Consider the following 12,649-nt stretch of genomic DNA (forward strand, 5'->3'; position numbering starts at 1 on the left):
GCAGGCAGACTCTTAACCATCTGAGCCACCAGAAGTCCTGAGAACCCAGAGCTGGATCCTAATTCTGGAGCAGAAAGAGTCTATAAAGAAGATCTAGATAAGGATGAACAGAGAAAAGGGAAACCAGAGCGGTGGGCATATAAATGGGCAAATGCACCAGTGCATGAGGTTTCCACACCCCTGGCCCAACACTCCCAGCAGACAATGAGTGATGACAGGGACGAGCCAAACCCCACACCATGTTTCACAGATGTGTGCCAGAACCTAGACTCACAAGATGTGTGGGGCTTAACAAAACTTGCTTGCAAACTTGGATGCAAAGCAAAGGTCAACAAACTAACACTAAGACACAAGTGTATGGGGTTATCCAACCACAGTGCAGTTACGTTTGCTGTGAATGACAGGAAAACAACTGATTAAGCCCTCTCTACCTCCGCAAATTCACAACACACGGTGGAATAACTCAGGGATTAAAAAGTGAATCATAATGAAAATGAGATTCTCCAGGCAAGAATACTGGAATTGCTGTTTCCTTCTCCATGGGATCTTCCTGATTCAGGGATTGAACTAGAGTCTCCTGCATTGGCAGGTGAATTCTTTACCACTGCACATGGAAGCCTGTGGGTACATATACATAAATATTTACATATTAAATTAAATATATATTAAAGAGTCAAATTTTAGCAAATGCTGCATCTATTAAGTATGCATGCATGTATTTATACATACACATATGTGTATGTATATGTACATATATACAAATATATAAATACATATAAATTTTAGCATACACACATCTCAATAGATGTAGCATTTTTGCTAAAGTTTAAGACTCTTTAATGGCAAATTCTAAGCAAAACAGTAATAAAATGGGATTCCCTAAACCTGGAAAATACTATTTAGTCCCAGAAAATTTCAATAAACATTATTCCTAATTATTGAACACATTTCCTTTAAAATCAGGAAGGAATAAAACAGATAAACAACACGGACCTTATGTATAGCACAGGCAACTACACTCACCATCTTGTAATAACCTATAGTGGTTGAAAGAATTTGAGTCACTTTGCTGTACACTTGAAACTACATTGTACACAACATTGTAATTTATATTACACAACATTGTAAATAAACTATACCGCAATAAAAATAAAGTAAAATAAATCAGGAAGAAAACAAGATGTCTGGCTCAAGCCCTATTCAATACTGTGCTGAAGAGTCCTTGCCAGTTCGGGAAGATAGGAAAAACGAAGAAAAATCAATAAGCAATGTAAAGACTGGAAAAGAAGAAGCATACTGCCATTATTTCCAGATAAGGTAACCCACTAAATAGAAAACCCCAAGCAATCTATGGGCAAACTGTCAGAGTAAATGGAGTTATCAGTAACTGGACGCAAGACCAATGAACAGAAGCAAATGTGTTTCTCTATACAAACATTTTAAAATCAGAAAATGTTCTTCAAAAAACTCTACTTTTCCCGTAGTGGGACAAAACTATATGACATCTAGGAATGTATCTAACAAGAATTATACCAGTTTTCTTGAAAAACATGACAGAAGGATAAATAAATGGAAAGAGACACCAAAAATGACCATTCTCAGAAAACTAACCTAAAAATGCAATGCAGTTACAAATGAATGGCTTCGTGTGTCTAAGACAGAGAGAGAAATGGGGAAGGGGGAGGGGGGCCAGGGGAGAGTCCACAAAGGACAGAGAAGAGCCAAGATCATTTTGCGAAGAAAAAAGGGGGGCTGATCCTAGCAAACACACGCTTAATAAAGAAACAGCATTTAACATAATGTGCTATTGACAATGAGTCAAGCCATACACCAACACAGAAAAGAGACCCCAGAAATAAATGTCTTTAGATACAGATACTCAATACATAACCACATGACTAAATGACCACTAACCTGAGCTGTAACAGCCGATGATGATCTATCAGTGGAAAACAAAACTAGGTCATATCTCACGCCACATGCATAACTGAGACCCAGGTGGATAAATGAGCTAAACATTAAAAGCAAAGTTTTAAAACTTGTGGGAAAAAAGTCCAGGAAGTTTGTCTGACCTCAGGATGGGAAAATATTTCTTAAAAGCAATATAGAAAGGACACTTCCAACAGGAAATGAGTCTGACTGCACTGAAACTGAAAACTTGTCTCTGAAAAATGACATCCAAAATGAAATGAAATAACATCCCAAACAAAACTGAATGACAAGTCTCAGAGTGCATGAAATTTTTATGACTAAGGTCATTGTTTAGAACAGAGAACCCAACAGGAAGATAGACAAAACAGGAGACTCACTGATGAGAAACACAAATGGCCAATACATTGACAATACGAGACAAGTCAAGAAGAATCTATGGCAAGAACTCTTGGCAAGGATGTGACTGAAGCAAAGGTACTTCTTCCCCCAGCCATGAGAATGTTACCCCTTTGTAGAGAAATGGGATGTTTTGTAAAAGGGAAGATGGACTCTCCTTACATCCTGGCAGGTGTGCCCACTGAAAAGACACAGTATGTGAGCCCAGGCTGATGACTGCTGACTAATTCTAGCACTGTTATAATAGGCTTCCCTGGAGGCTCAGTGGTACGTTGTCTGCCTGCCAATGCAGGAGACGTCGGTTTGATCCCTGGGTTGGGATGATGCCCTGGAGAAGGGAATGGCAATCCACTCCAGTATTCTTGCCTGGAGAATTCCATGGACAGAGACTCACACGCGACAGTCTATGGGGTTGCAAAGAGTTGGACACGACTGAGCGACTAACATACACAAGTAAATCAACTATACTTCAACAAAAAAATAAAAATAATAAATAAATAAGTAAATAAAAAGGCCATGCAAAGCAGGTCACAAAGGATAGCCCCCAGAAAAGCCACACTGGGGTCAAGTGTAAAAGACCACTGTTAGGTATCACTCCTCCAATGAGTCGTCTCTCTGGCAGGAATTCTGCTCCCTTAGTCAAGATTCTGTCCTGTGACCCCTCTGATCTTGGGCCTCTCTGCAAGGGCCTGGAGACAGTAAACCCCTCCAGACGGTTATGCTCCGCTCAGCCATGGTCATCTCCTCCTTTCGTTGAGCTGCTATAACCAGTGTGTGTTGATTTGTGAATGAAGTCAGATCCCTAAACGCATCTCGGAACGCCTGCACGGGCCTGTCTCCATCTTTCTGGTCTTGCTTTCATGTCTCTCTTCACCCACCACTCATCCGTCACCTGGACACTTAACAGCTTGAGGTACTGACGTATGACAGACGAATGACAGAGTGAGCATACTCTAAACACAGAATCCAATGAGTTTGGACACATGTGCACACCTGCATAGCCACCACCACGATCAAGGGAGAGAATCTACCCATGGCCCCAGGATTACTTCCGGCTCCTTTGTTACAAGTAATTCTCCACCTTCACATTCCCTTCTGCCTGTTTTACACGTTCTTTCCAATGGCCTCATCATTCAATTATTATTGAAACATTTCCCATCCTGCGTACTTTCCTCTTAATGCCCTCTTCCCTCCAGCATATCGGTGCTAATTCAGAGTGCTGAACACAACTAAGTGCTTTAGACACAACCTCTGGTCTCAGGGAGTGGACTCTGCGCTGTCTCCTCCAGGTTGTGTATGCAAAACCACAACCTGCTCTCTGTCCCCCACTCAAGGCAATGGGGCTCCTCTGAAGCCCCTAGTTTTGTCTGGGGTGTAGAGTGAAGATCAGGTCTATTATTATTCATCCTGGGACCACCTCAGACTAAACAGCCGGCCCTCTTCATGATCCTCCTCTTCTCAGACCCTGACATGGAGCCTTGAAAGATCCCACAGTTGAGGGCAGAGGGCTGGGGACCACCTGCTGTGGGTCCTTATCTGAATGTGCCAAAGGCTGGGGGGTCCTCATGTGAGGGGCCCACCCATGTGGCCCAGCACTCAAGCCCTGCAGCCTCCACCCCGCCCCCCACCTCCCTAGCTAACAGAAAGACAATTTTCTTCAGCTACATCACAGCACATCCCCTGGCAATGGCTTCAGGGTGTCCACTTGGGGAGGGTCCAGGGCAGCGGTCTGGGAGGAAGAGGGGAGCATCTTGAAGCTGTGTTTGACGAGCATGTTGCCTTAGACCTTAGAAATGTCCACTGTCAGGACATCCCTGGTGGTCTAGGGTTAGGACTCTGTGTTTCCACTGCAGGAGGCTGTCCTAGCCTGAGGACTGGAGAAACACCGAATGATGGAGAGGGGCTCATTCATCCAGGCGAAGGCTTGACCCTCCACCCTTCCCCACCAGGAGGAGGGGTTCTGCCTGTGGGTGAACTGCAGCATCAGCTGTTCCCTGATGTCCAGCCTGCTGCCTACCCTGACCATCCTGGACTTGTTGGCCTTCACACTCCGTCACAAAATATCAATGTTCACTTATTCTCAGAAGCATTTTTATTTCTTCAGCATGGTTAAAAACATACTCAAGATTAAACAATAAGTCTATTTTTCAGGCCCCTAGGTTTTTAGGAAATTGTCTTGCTGGGTTTCCTTTTTTTTTTTCCCCTTTAACTTCCTTAGAGACAAAGAAAAGAATCTTCAAGAGAAGTAAGCTTATAAACTCAATAACTGATTGATTCCTGGAAAGTTGTATTTCCTTATCCATTGATAAGGTTTCTTTGGATAATTTGTTTTACTACAGCTCCATAAATTAAACCAAATACTTGAAGCAAAGAAACAAACAAAAAAAGATATTTACCTCTGTTTTCAATTAGAATTACATCATTATAATATAACTGTAATGATAACTGGGGATATAGCAAAGAATAAAGTTGGGATGGATATAATATCAACCCATGATGAGTCATATTCCATCAGTTATGATTCCAATTTTTGCAATCTTTTAAAACTTCTGTTAATATTGATCAGAAAATATGTCACAGTCTTATGTTGGGTTTGACTTGTCAAAGACCACCATTAACCCACCAAAACATATTTTTATCATTTATCTTGTCACTAGACATTATTAGGAAGTGAAAGAAAGTCAGAGTGTTAATTGTGTCCGACTCTTTGTGACCCCATAGACTGTAGCCCATCAGGCTCCTCTGTCTGTGGAATTCTCCCTGTGATCTGGGGTTTAGACGTGGTGGGAAAGCTTCAAAGAGACCCAGGGAGCAGGGGGGTTTCAGAGCCTCCAAACCCTCAAGAACAATCTGAGGGACCAGAGAAGCAGCATTGCCATCATCTTCCGGGCTCCAGAGATATTCCTTATCAGACTGGAAGAAGAATCGGGGACCACACTCCTTGTGACACAGGGCAGGTGCTAGGGGCCAGGTCCCTTCCACATCGGGCCTCAGGCACCTCCTCCCTCTCTGTGGCCACTGCTCTTTTTGCCAGTTTCCCAGAGCATGGGAATTCACAGAGAGCTCCCTTGACAGACTGGTCACCATTTCCAGCATCTGAAATGTCTCCTCCAATGGACCCACCACAGGCCCCTGTTCCAGACAGTGACACTGCCCTCTGTGCCCGCCAGGTGTTAGGTGGTCCTCCAGAGCCTCCAGACACCCACATATTGTGGCCCACATACACATACTGCAGGGCCCCTATTATATAATGTAGCATTAGTGGTAAAGAACCTGCCTGCCAATGCAGGAGAAGATGCCAAGAGACTCAGGTTCGATTTCTGGGTTGAGAAGATCCCCTGGAAGAGGGCGTGGCAACCCACTCCAGTACTCTTGCCTGGAGAATCCCATGGACAGAGGAGCCTGGTGGGCTACAGTCCGTGAGGTTGCAACGAGCCAGACACAACTGAAGTAACTTAGCGGGCATGTGCCACAGTGCCACCCATCAGGGGCTCCTTGCACTGTAGCCGTATTTTTTCAGAAAAAGTTTAGCAGTTTAGTTTCAGGGAAAAGAGGGAAAGAATTGGGTTCATTGTTCAGATGCCTGTATAAGTGGCCAATTTTGATTTTCAGGAGCAGGAAAAACTTGTAGGGAGAAAAAGAAACAAGTGATACAAACAATTTTCCATGCCATTAAAGAAAAATCAGATGCTGTACATAAGAATAGACTGCCATGGGAAACTGTAACATTTCTTGCTCCAAATATCTTTAAAAAGGCAAAATAAGTACCCATCTGTTCTCTGATGGTATAATAGCAAAAATGTTGGCTCAGCCATAAAAAAGAACGAAATAATGCCATTTGCAGCAACATGGATGCAACTAGAGATGATCACCCTAAGTAAGTCAGAAAGAGAAAGACAAATACCAAATGATACCACTTATACACAGAATCTAAAATATGGCACAGATGAACATATCTGTGATCTAGAAACTGACTCACAGACATAGAAAACAGACTTGTGGTTGCCAAAGGGAAGGGGAAGGATTGGGAGTCTGGGATTAGCAGATGCAAACTATTATATATAGGATGGATAAACAACAAGGTGCTATTGTATAGCATGGGGAGCTATACTCAATATCCTGTGATAAACCATAATGGAAAAGAATATGAATAAGAATGTACCTATAACTAAGTCAATTGGCTGTACAGCAGAAATTAAACACAACACCGTAACTCAAGTAGAGTTCAATAAAATCAAATGCTGGAACAGCAGTGACGCATGTCATATCGATATTTGTGTCGATCTCTTTCAACCATTCACCAGTGCTTCACAGAGGTTGGAGGCAGAAAGTAAAATGGTTAAACTGGAAAATTCAAAAAACAAAACCTTTAAAGTGGAAATTTCTAATTGTTTAAGGGGTTTCCCTGGTGGCTCAGATGGTAAAGAATCTGCCTGCAGAGCAGGAGACTTGGGTTTGATCCCTGGGTCAGGAAGATTCCCTGGAGGAAGAAATAGGAACCCACTCCAGTATTCTTGCCTGAAGAATCCCATGGACAGAGGAGCCTGGTGGGCTACAATCCATGGGGTCGCACAGAGTTGGACATGACTAAGCGACTTTCACTGTTTACAATGCTCTCCAGAAAGATGTCCCCTGTTGCACGTGCCCAGCTGCAGGGACCAAGAACTGAAAGGAACACGGTTAAAAGAACATTCCCAGGAAAAATCTCAGGGATGGGGTGGGAGGCGGGAGCGAGTGAAGCCTGGGTCACCTTCAAGGTCAGTCGCACGGCGTTGCAGTCCTCGCGCAGTGGGTTCAGCTTCAGCGTCTCCCCAAGGTTGCTGCAGCCGGACACTTGGTGCTGGGTCTCGCAACAGACACATACCTCCACACTGTCAAACTTGATCTGGATGGGGGAACACAGACGGAGCTCAAGGTTAGAATCTGGCGTGTGGTTCCTAATGATGAGGAACACGGGACAAGCATCCTATCTCATTTTCTTTATATAATAAAGTCAAAATGATTTTTTTAACAGACAAAACCCACCAGAAATACCATTAGGAATTATTTAAAATTCTTATTTTCAAAAGCAATTAATAAAAAAATAAAATTTAAGAAACCTAAGCTATAAAGTTAGGGTTTCTTCCCCGGTGGCTCAGACAGTAAAGTGTCTGTCTACAATGCGGGAGACCAGGGTTCAATCCCTGGTTTGGGAAGATCCCCTGGAGAAGGAAATGGCAATCCACTCCAGTACTATTGCCTGGAAAATCCCATGGACAGAGGAGCCTGGTAGGCTACAGTCCAAGGGGTTGCAAAGAGTTGGACACGACTGAGTGACTTAACTAACTGCAGTGGTAAAGAACCCACCTGACAATGCAGGAAATGTGTGTTCAATCCCTGAGTTGGGAAGATTCCCCTGGAGGAGGAAATGGCAACCCAGTCCAGTATTCTTGCCCGAGGAATCCCATAGACAGAGGAGCCTGGTGGGCCACAGTCCATAGGGTTGCAAAGAGTCAGACACAACTGAAGTGACTCACCATACATGTACTCACATAGTAGAGATTAAAAGAGTATGGGTTAGCTCTACAGCCATAAATGTGCAAATCTAGAGGACACAGATAACTTCCTAGCAAAATACAAGCTATGATACCTAGTCCATAAGTAAACCTAAAGATCAATAACCATAAAAGAGATTAGAAAGTCCAAAATGGTATTTCAGGCTGAGTTTGCTACTGCTATTGCTAAGTCACTTCAGTCGTGTCAGACTCTGTGCGACCCCATAGATGGCAGCCCACCAGGCTCCCCCGTCCCTGGGATTCTTCAGGCAAGAACACTGGAGTGGGTTGCCATTTCCTTCTCCAATGCATGAAAGTGAAAAGTGAAAGTGAAGTCGCTCAGTCGTGTCTGACTCTTCACGACCCCATGGACTGCAGCCCACCAGGCTCCTCCGTCCATGGAATTTTCCAGGCAAGAGTACCGGAGTGGGGTGCCATTGCCTTCTCTGAGGCTGAGTTTGCTCTGACCTTTAATGAAAAGATAAGTCCTATGTTTTAAAACAATTTCAGAGCAAGAGATAAAGAAGAAAATACCACAGTTACCTTATAAAGCTAGTTTAACCTTACCCACAATTCTGAAAAGGAAAAACAAAAGCTCCCCACTCCTACCACAAACCAAAAGATCAGTTTCTCCTTTCAAACACGGGAATATTCTAAGCAAAACAGTGGCTCCTTGAATCCAAAGCTGTATTAAAGGAATTATATTCCACTGCTATACTAAAAAGTACTCTTGAATGCAAACTACACAGCCCAAGTCTAAATGCCTTAAACAAGAAAGGGAATTTATAGATTCATAAAACAAAAGAGTCCAGGGTTTGGAATTCAGGCATGGTGGCAAGCAGGTACTGAAATGTTCTCAGAGCTTTCTCAGTCTCCATGTGCCCTTTCCTTAGGGTTGGCTGTATGCTCAGAAGGAATCTCCTAAAAATATGTCCAAAAGCTGGAAGCTTAGCAGCCTTAGTGGTCAGTGTGTATGTTCTAAATGCTACAGCCCCAGGCCTGGCTGGCCGTGTAGCACAAGGGAGAGAGGAAAACTTAATTCTGTTAAACACCATGTACTTACTTGTTCCCAAAGCCTAGGTTATCTTGAAAAATATCCACGTTTCATTTTAGAAATAGGATTCTGGAACATCGGTAAATCAATCAAGAAAATTTGTTCCAGGGACAAATCAAAGGAGAAAAATCATACGATCTTATAAATAGATCTCAAAAAACTAGTGCCTCAAATTTAGCAGGCATTCATGGTAAAAACTCTGAGTCACTTTCAAGAATAGGAGAAAATGACTTAAATCTGATAAGGCTTTTACTCGGCAAATATCGAAAGCAAATAACATTTTAAAAATATGTATTTGTTTTGAAGGACTGCACTGGGCCTTTGTTGGTGTGCACAGGCTTCCTTCGGTAGTTGTGATACATAGGCTCTGCTGCCCTACAGCATGTGGAATCTTCCCAGACCAGAGATCAAACCTGTGACACCTGCACTGGTAGGTGGATTAACCCCTGGACCATCAGGGAAATCCACAAATAGCATTTTAACTGGAGAAATATGAAGGCAATTCCACTAAGATCAGGAATGACACGGAGGAATGACACCCATGGCCACAATTCTGCACTGTTTTAGGAGCGCTTGCTAATTTAAAGATAAGAAATGACTGCAAACTTGTGTAAATACTGGAGAAGATAGAACTGTCTTTCCAAATGTGATCGAATATCTAAAAACAATCTAAGAGACTACACTAAAAATGATGGGAATTAAGAGTATTTGTTCAAAGAAAACCCAGAAGAAATGCCCCATGTAAGTGATTTAAACAACCATGAGGGCACGATTTTCTGAGTCTGCTTATGAGTCTATCCACAATTCTACTCTTTTTCCATCTAACAAACACTTTGCTTGTTTCACTAAAGAGTATTTGTTGCATTGGTTATAATAAATATGATAGTGTGCTGTGTTTAGTCGCTCAGTCCTGTCTGACTCTCTGTGACCTCATGGGCTGTAGCCCACCAGGCTCCTCTGTCCATTGGTATTCTCCAGGCAAGAATACTGGAGTGGGTTGCCATGGCCTCCTCCAGGGGATCTTCCCAACCCAGGGATCAAACCCAGGTCTCCTGCATTGCAGGTGGATTCTTTACCGTCTGAGTCACCAGGGAAGACAATGCTGGAGTGGATAGCCTATCCCTTCTCCAGAGGAGGGGATCTTCCCAAACCAGGAATTGAACCAGGGGTTCCCGCATTGCAGGCAGATTCTTTACCAGCTGAGCTACCCAGGAAGCCCAAATATGATACTATTAACAACCAATTAAAAATAAAAATGGCAAAAATATTCTATTCAAAGTAACAATAACAAAAGATAAGAGATTAAACATGGAAATTTAATGACCTATGTGAAGCTATGTATAAAATGCTATTAAATGGCAAAAACTCAGGTACAGGAGATGTGGGTCATTCTATCTGGCACCCATACCACGGAGCCCTCCTCCCAGACTGGAGAGTTTTTTTGGGAATCTTCCACTTTTCCCAGAAAGGCTTCCCTGGCCAGCACGCCAGAGAGAGAGCAGACAGGTGTCCCAGGCTCCATACGTAGGACATGATGCCTTCACAGGGCACTCTAAGTGGAAGCTTGAGGCGTGCACTGAACCGGCTCCACCCTGACTCTGTAAGTAGCAGACATGAACCACTTCCAGAAGGGCAGGAGCTGGGCTCTGGGGGCAGCATCCAGAGCCCATGGTCAGCGTGGTCAGACACAAGCCCAGGGCTGATGACAGGGTCAATCCCAACAGCAGCTCCTCAATATGATTTGGAACACTGCTCCCTTCCTGGCTTTGTAGCCCCCAAATCTGATTTCTGGTCATCCTGGAGACTGAACTTTAGGGGGTCCCATAATAAATCCTTCAGATGGATAACAGCTCCAGTTGTTTCTTTGAAACTCAGAACTGGGACTGACACATACGGCCTGAATCCGTGGAGGGCACAGTTGGCTCCCACATGGAAATCTGGGACATCTCCGAAATGCTGGCCCTTGCCAGAGACGCACAGATGGTTCAGCAGTAAAGAATCTGCCTGCCAATGCAGGAGATGCAGGTTCAATCCCTGGATTGGGAAGATCCCCTGGAGAAGGAAATGGCAACCCACTGCAGTATTCTTGCCCCAAGAATTTCAGGGACAGAGGAGCCTGGTGGACTACAGTCCATGGGGTCGCAAAGAGTTGGACACGACTGAGCACTCACCCACTCTGGAATCCAAGCTGAGTCCCAGGGGGGTGCATGTGCAAAAGTGTTTTAAAGACTATTTGGAATAATAAACATTTAAGAATTAAGCCCCCAAATTGGGAAAGAATGGTAACCAGAGAAGCAGATGTCTTAACAGACTAAAGGTCAGCTGAGGACATCTAGGTGGCTTGAAATAGCTGCCATCTCTTTCAGACGCTCAGCTGGACTGAGGTTCCTGGTCTCCCTCACCCACTGATGACTCTGGTAAAGATCCCAAGACCTGGAGAGAAAAGTCTAGTTGGAACACCTTGGCTGAGCAACGATGATGCACACATCGGGGCGGAGGTAAGCTGCCTCCAAGAACACAGGACAAATGTCCTTCCAAAAGCTGCTCTGGCTTAGAGTCCAATCAACCCATAAAAGTAAGCCATAGCATCTTCCTTGGTGGTCCAGTGGCTGAGAATCTGCCTGCGAATCAGGGGACACAGGTTCAATCCCTGGTGAGGGAACTAAAATCCCACATCCTTTGGGACAACTAAGCCTGCAAGCCACAACTACTGAAGCCCATGCACACCCTAGAGCTGTGCTCCCCAACATGAGAAGCCACTGCAATGAGAAGCCTGCGCACCATAGCTAGAGAGTAGCCTGTTTGCTGAAACTAGATAAAGTCTAGGCAGCAACAGAGACCTAGTGCAGCCAAAAATAAATAAATAAGTACATTTACAATGAAGCCATGAGGAAGGCACCAAGCGGGTGTCTTCCTCTCTCCTTCCCGTGGAAACATACTGGCCCTGAGCTCCCCGAAGCTGGCACCTGCCACACCCCTCAAGCAGGGGTCAACGCCTGGGGCTCCACTGAGTCCTTGAGCTCCCAGCACCGGGACAAAGTCTGGCTCTCCTGAGCGAGCCTGTGTCCCCACATCTCAAAAGCCTTGAGGAATGACTGCATATGACCATGGCCCCACCTTGGCATTGACTCTGAGGCTGCTAACGTAAATGGCTACACAGCTTTCTGGGGAGGGAGAAGAGAGAGACTGGGTTTGGGGGGGTGCGGGAAAAGTATGGTTCAGCACATCGAGTGACCCGTTATCAACCTCAGGGGATGGACGCTGGCATTAATCTTGTCCTTCTGTTACTTCACTGAGGCTGTGATTAATTCTGAGACAAATTCTGGAAGCCTTCTGATGAGGTCTGTGACCTCGATGTCTTGGTGTGCGGGGGCTGGCAGATTTATCTCAGGATGTCCCTCCATGCTCGGGTCACTGGGACCCACGTGACAGAGCTTTGTGGTGATTTCGCATGAATCTCTTTGCAGCACTAAAAAGCCAGCCTGGCCCCCAACCCCTCTAATTAATGGCCTGTCAGTCTGACAGGGAGGAGAAAGGGCCCAGTGGAAAGGGAGGGCCAGGGGCCCGTGTGTGCGATGCTCCAGCCATGCCCAGCCTGACACTGAGTGGGGTGGGGGTCCTCAAGGCTGGGTTTGGCCAGTTTTCCTCCAGCACCTATGGCTTCAAACAGGCTAGGACCCTGAAAGTTCCCACTAGGCTTGTTCTTCTGGAGAAGGCAATGGTACCCCACTCC

At 44.8% G+C, this 12,649-nt stretch overlaps 1 protein-coding gene across 1 annotated transcript in view; it reads right to left on the reverse strand.

The window, feature by feature from the left end:
* FAM189A1 (family with sequence similarity 189 member A1) overlaps nucleotides 1–12,649 on the reverse strand; it is a 242,703-nt gene that overhangs the window by 28,206 nt on the left and 201,848 nt on the right. The window contains exon 4 of the mRNA XM_018066510.1: nucleotides 7,079–7,213. Coding sequence (XP_017921999.1) covers nucleotides 7,079–7,213 — 135 coding nt within the window. The remainder of the gene's footprint in view (nucleotides 1–7,078; nucleotides 7,214–12,649) is intronic.

This window comes from Capra hircus, chromosome 21, assembly GCF_001704415.2.
Source record: "Capra hircus breed San Clemente chromosome 21, ASM170441v1, whole genome shotgun sequence".
Classification (NCBI taxonomy): Eukaryota; Metazoa; Chordata; class Mammalia; order Artiodactyla; family Bovidae; genus Capra; species Capra hircus.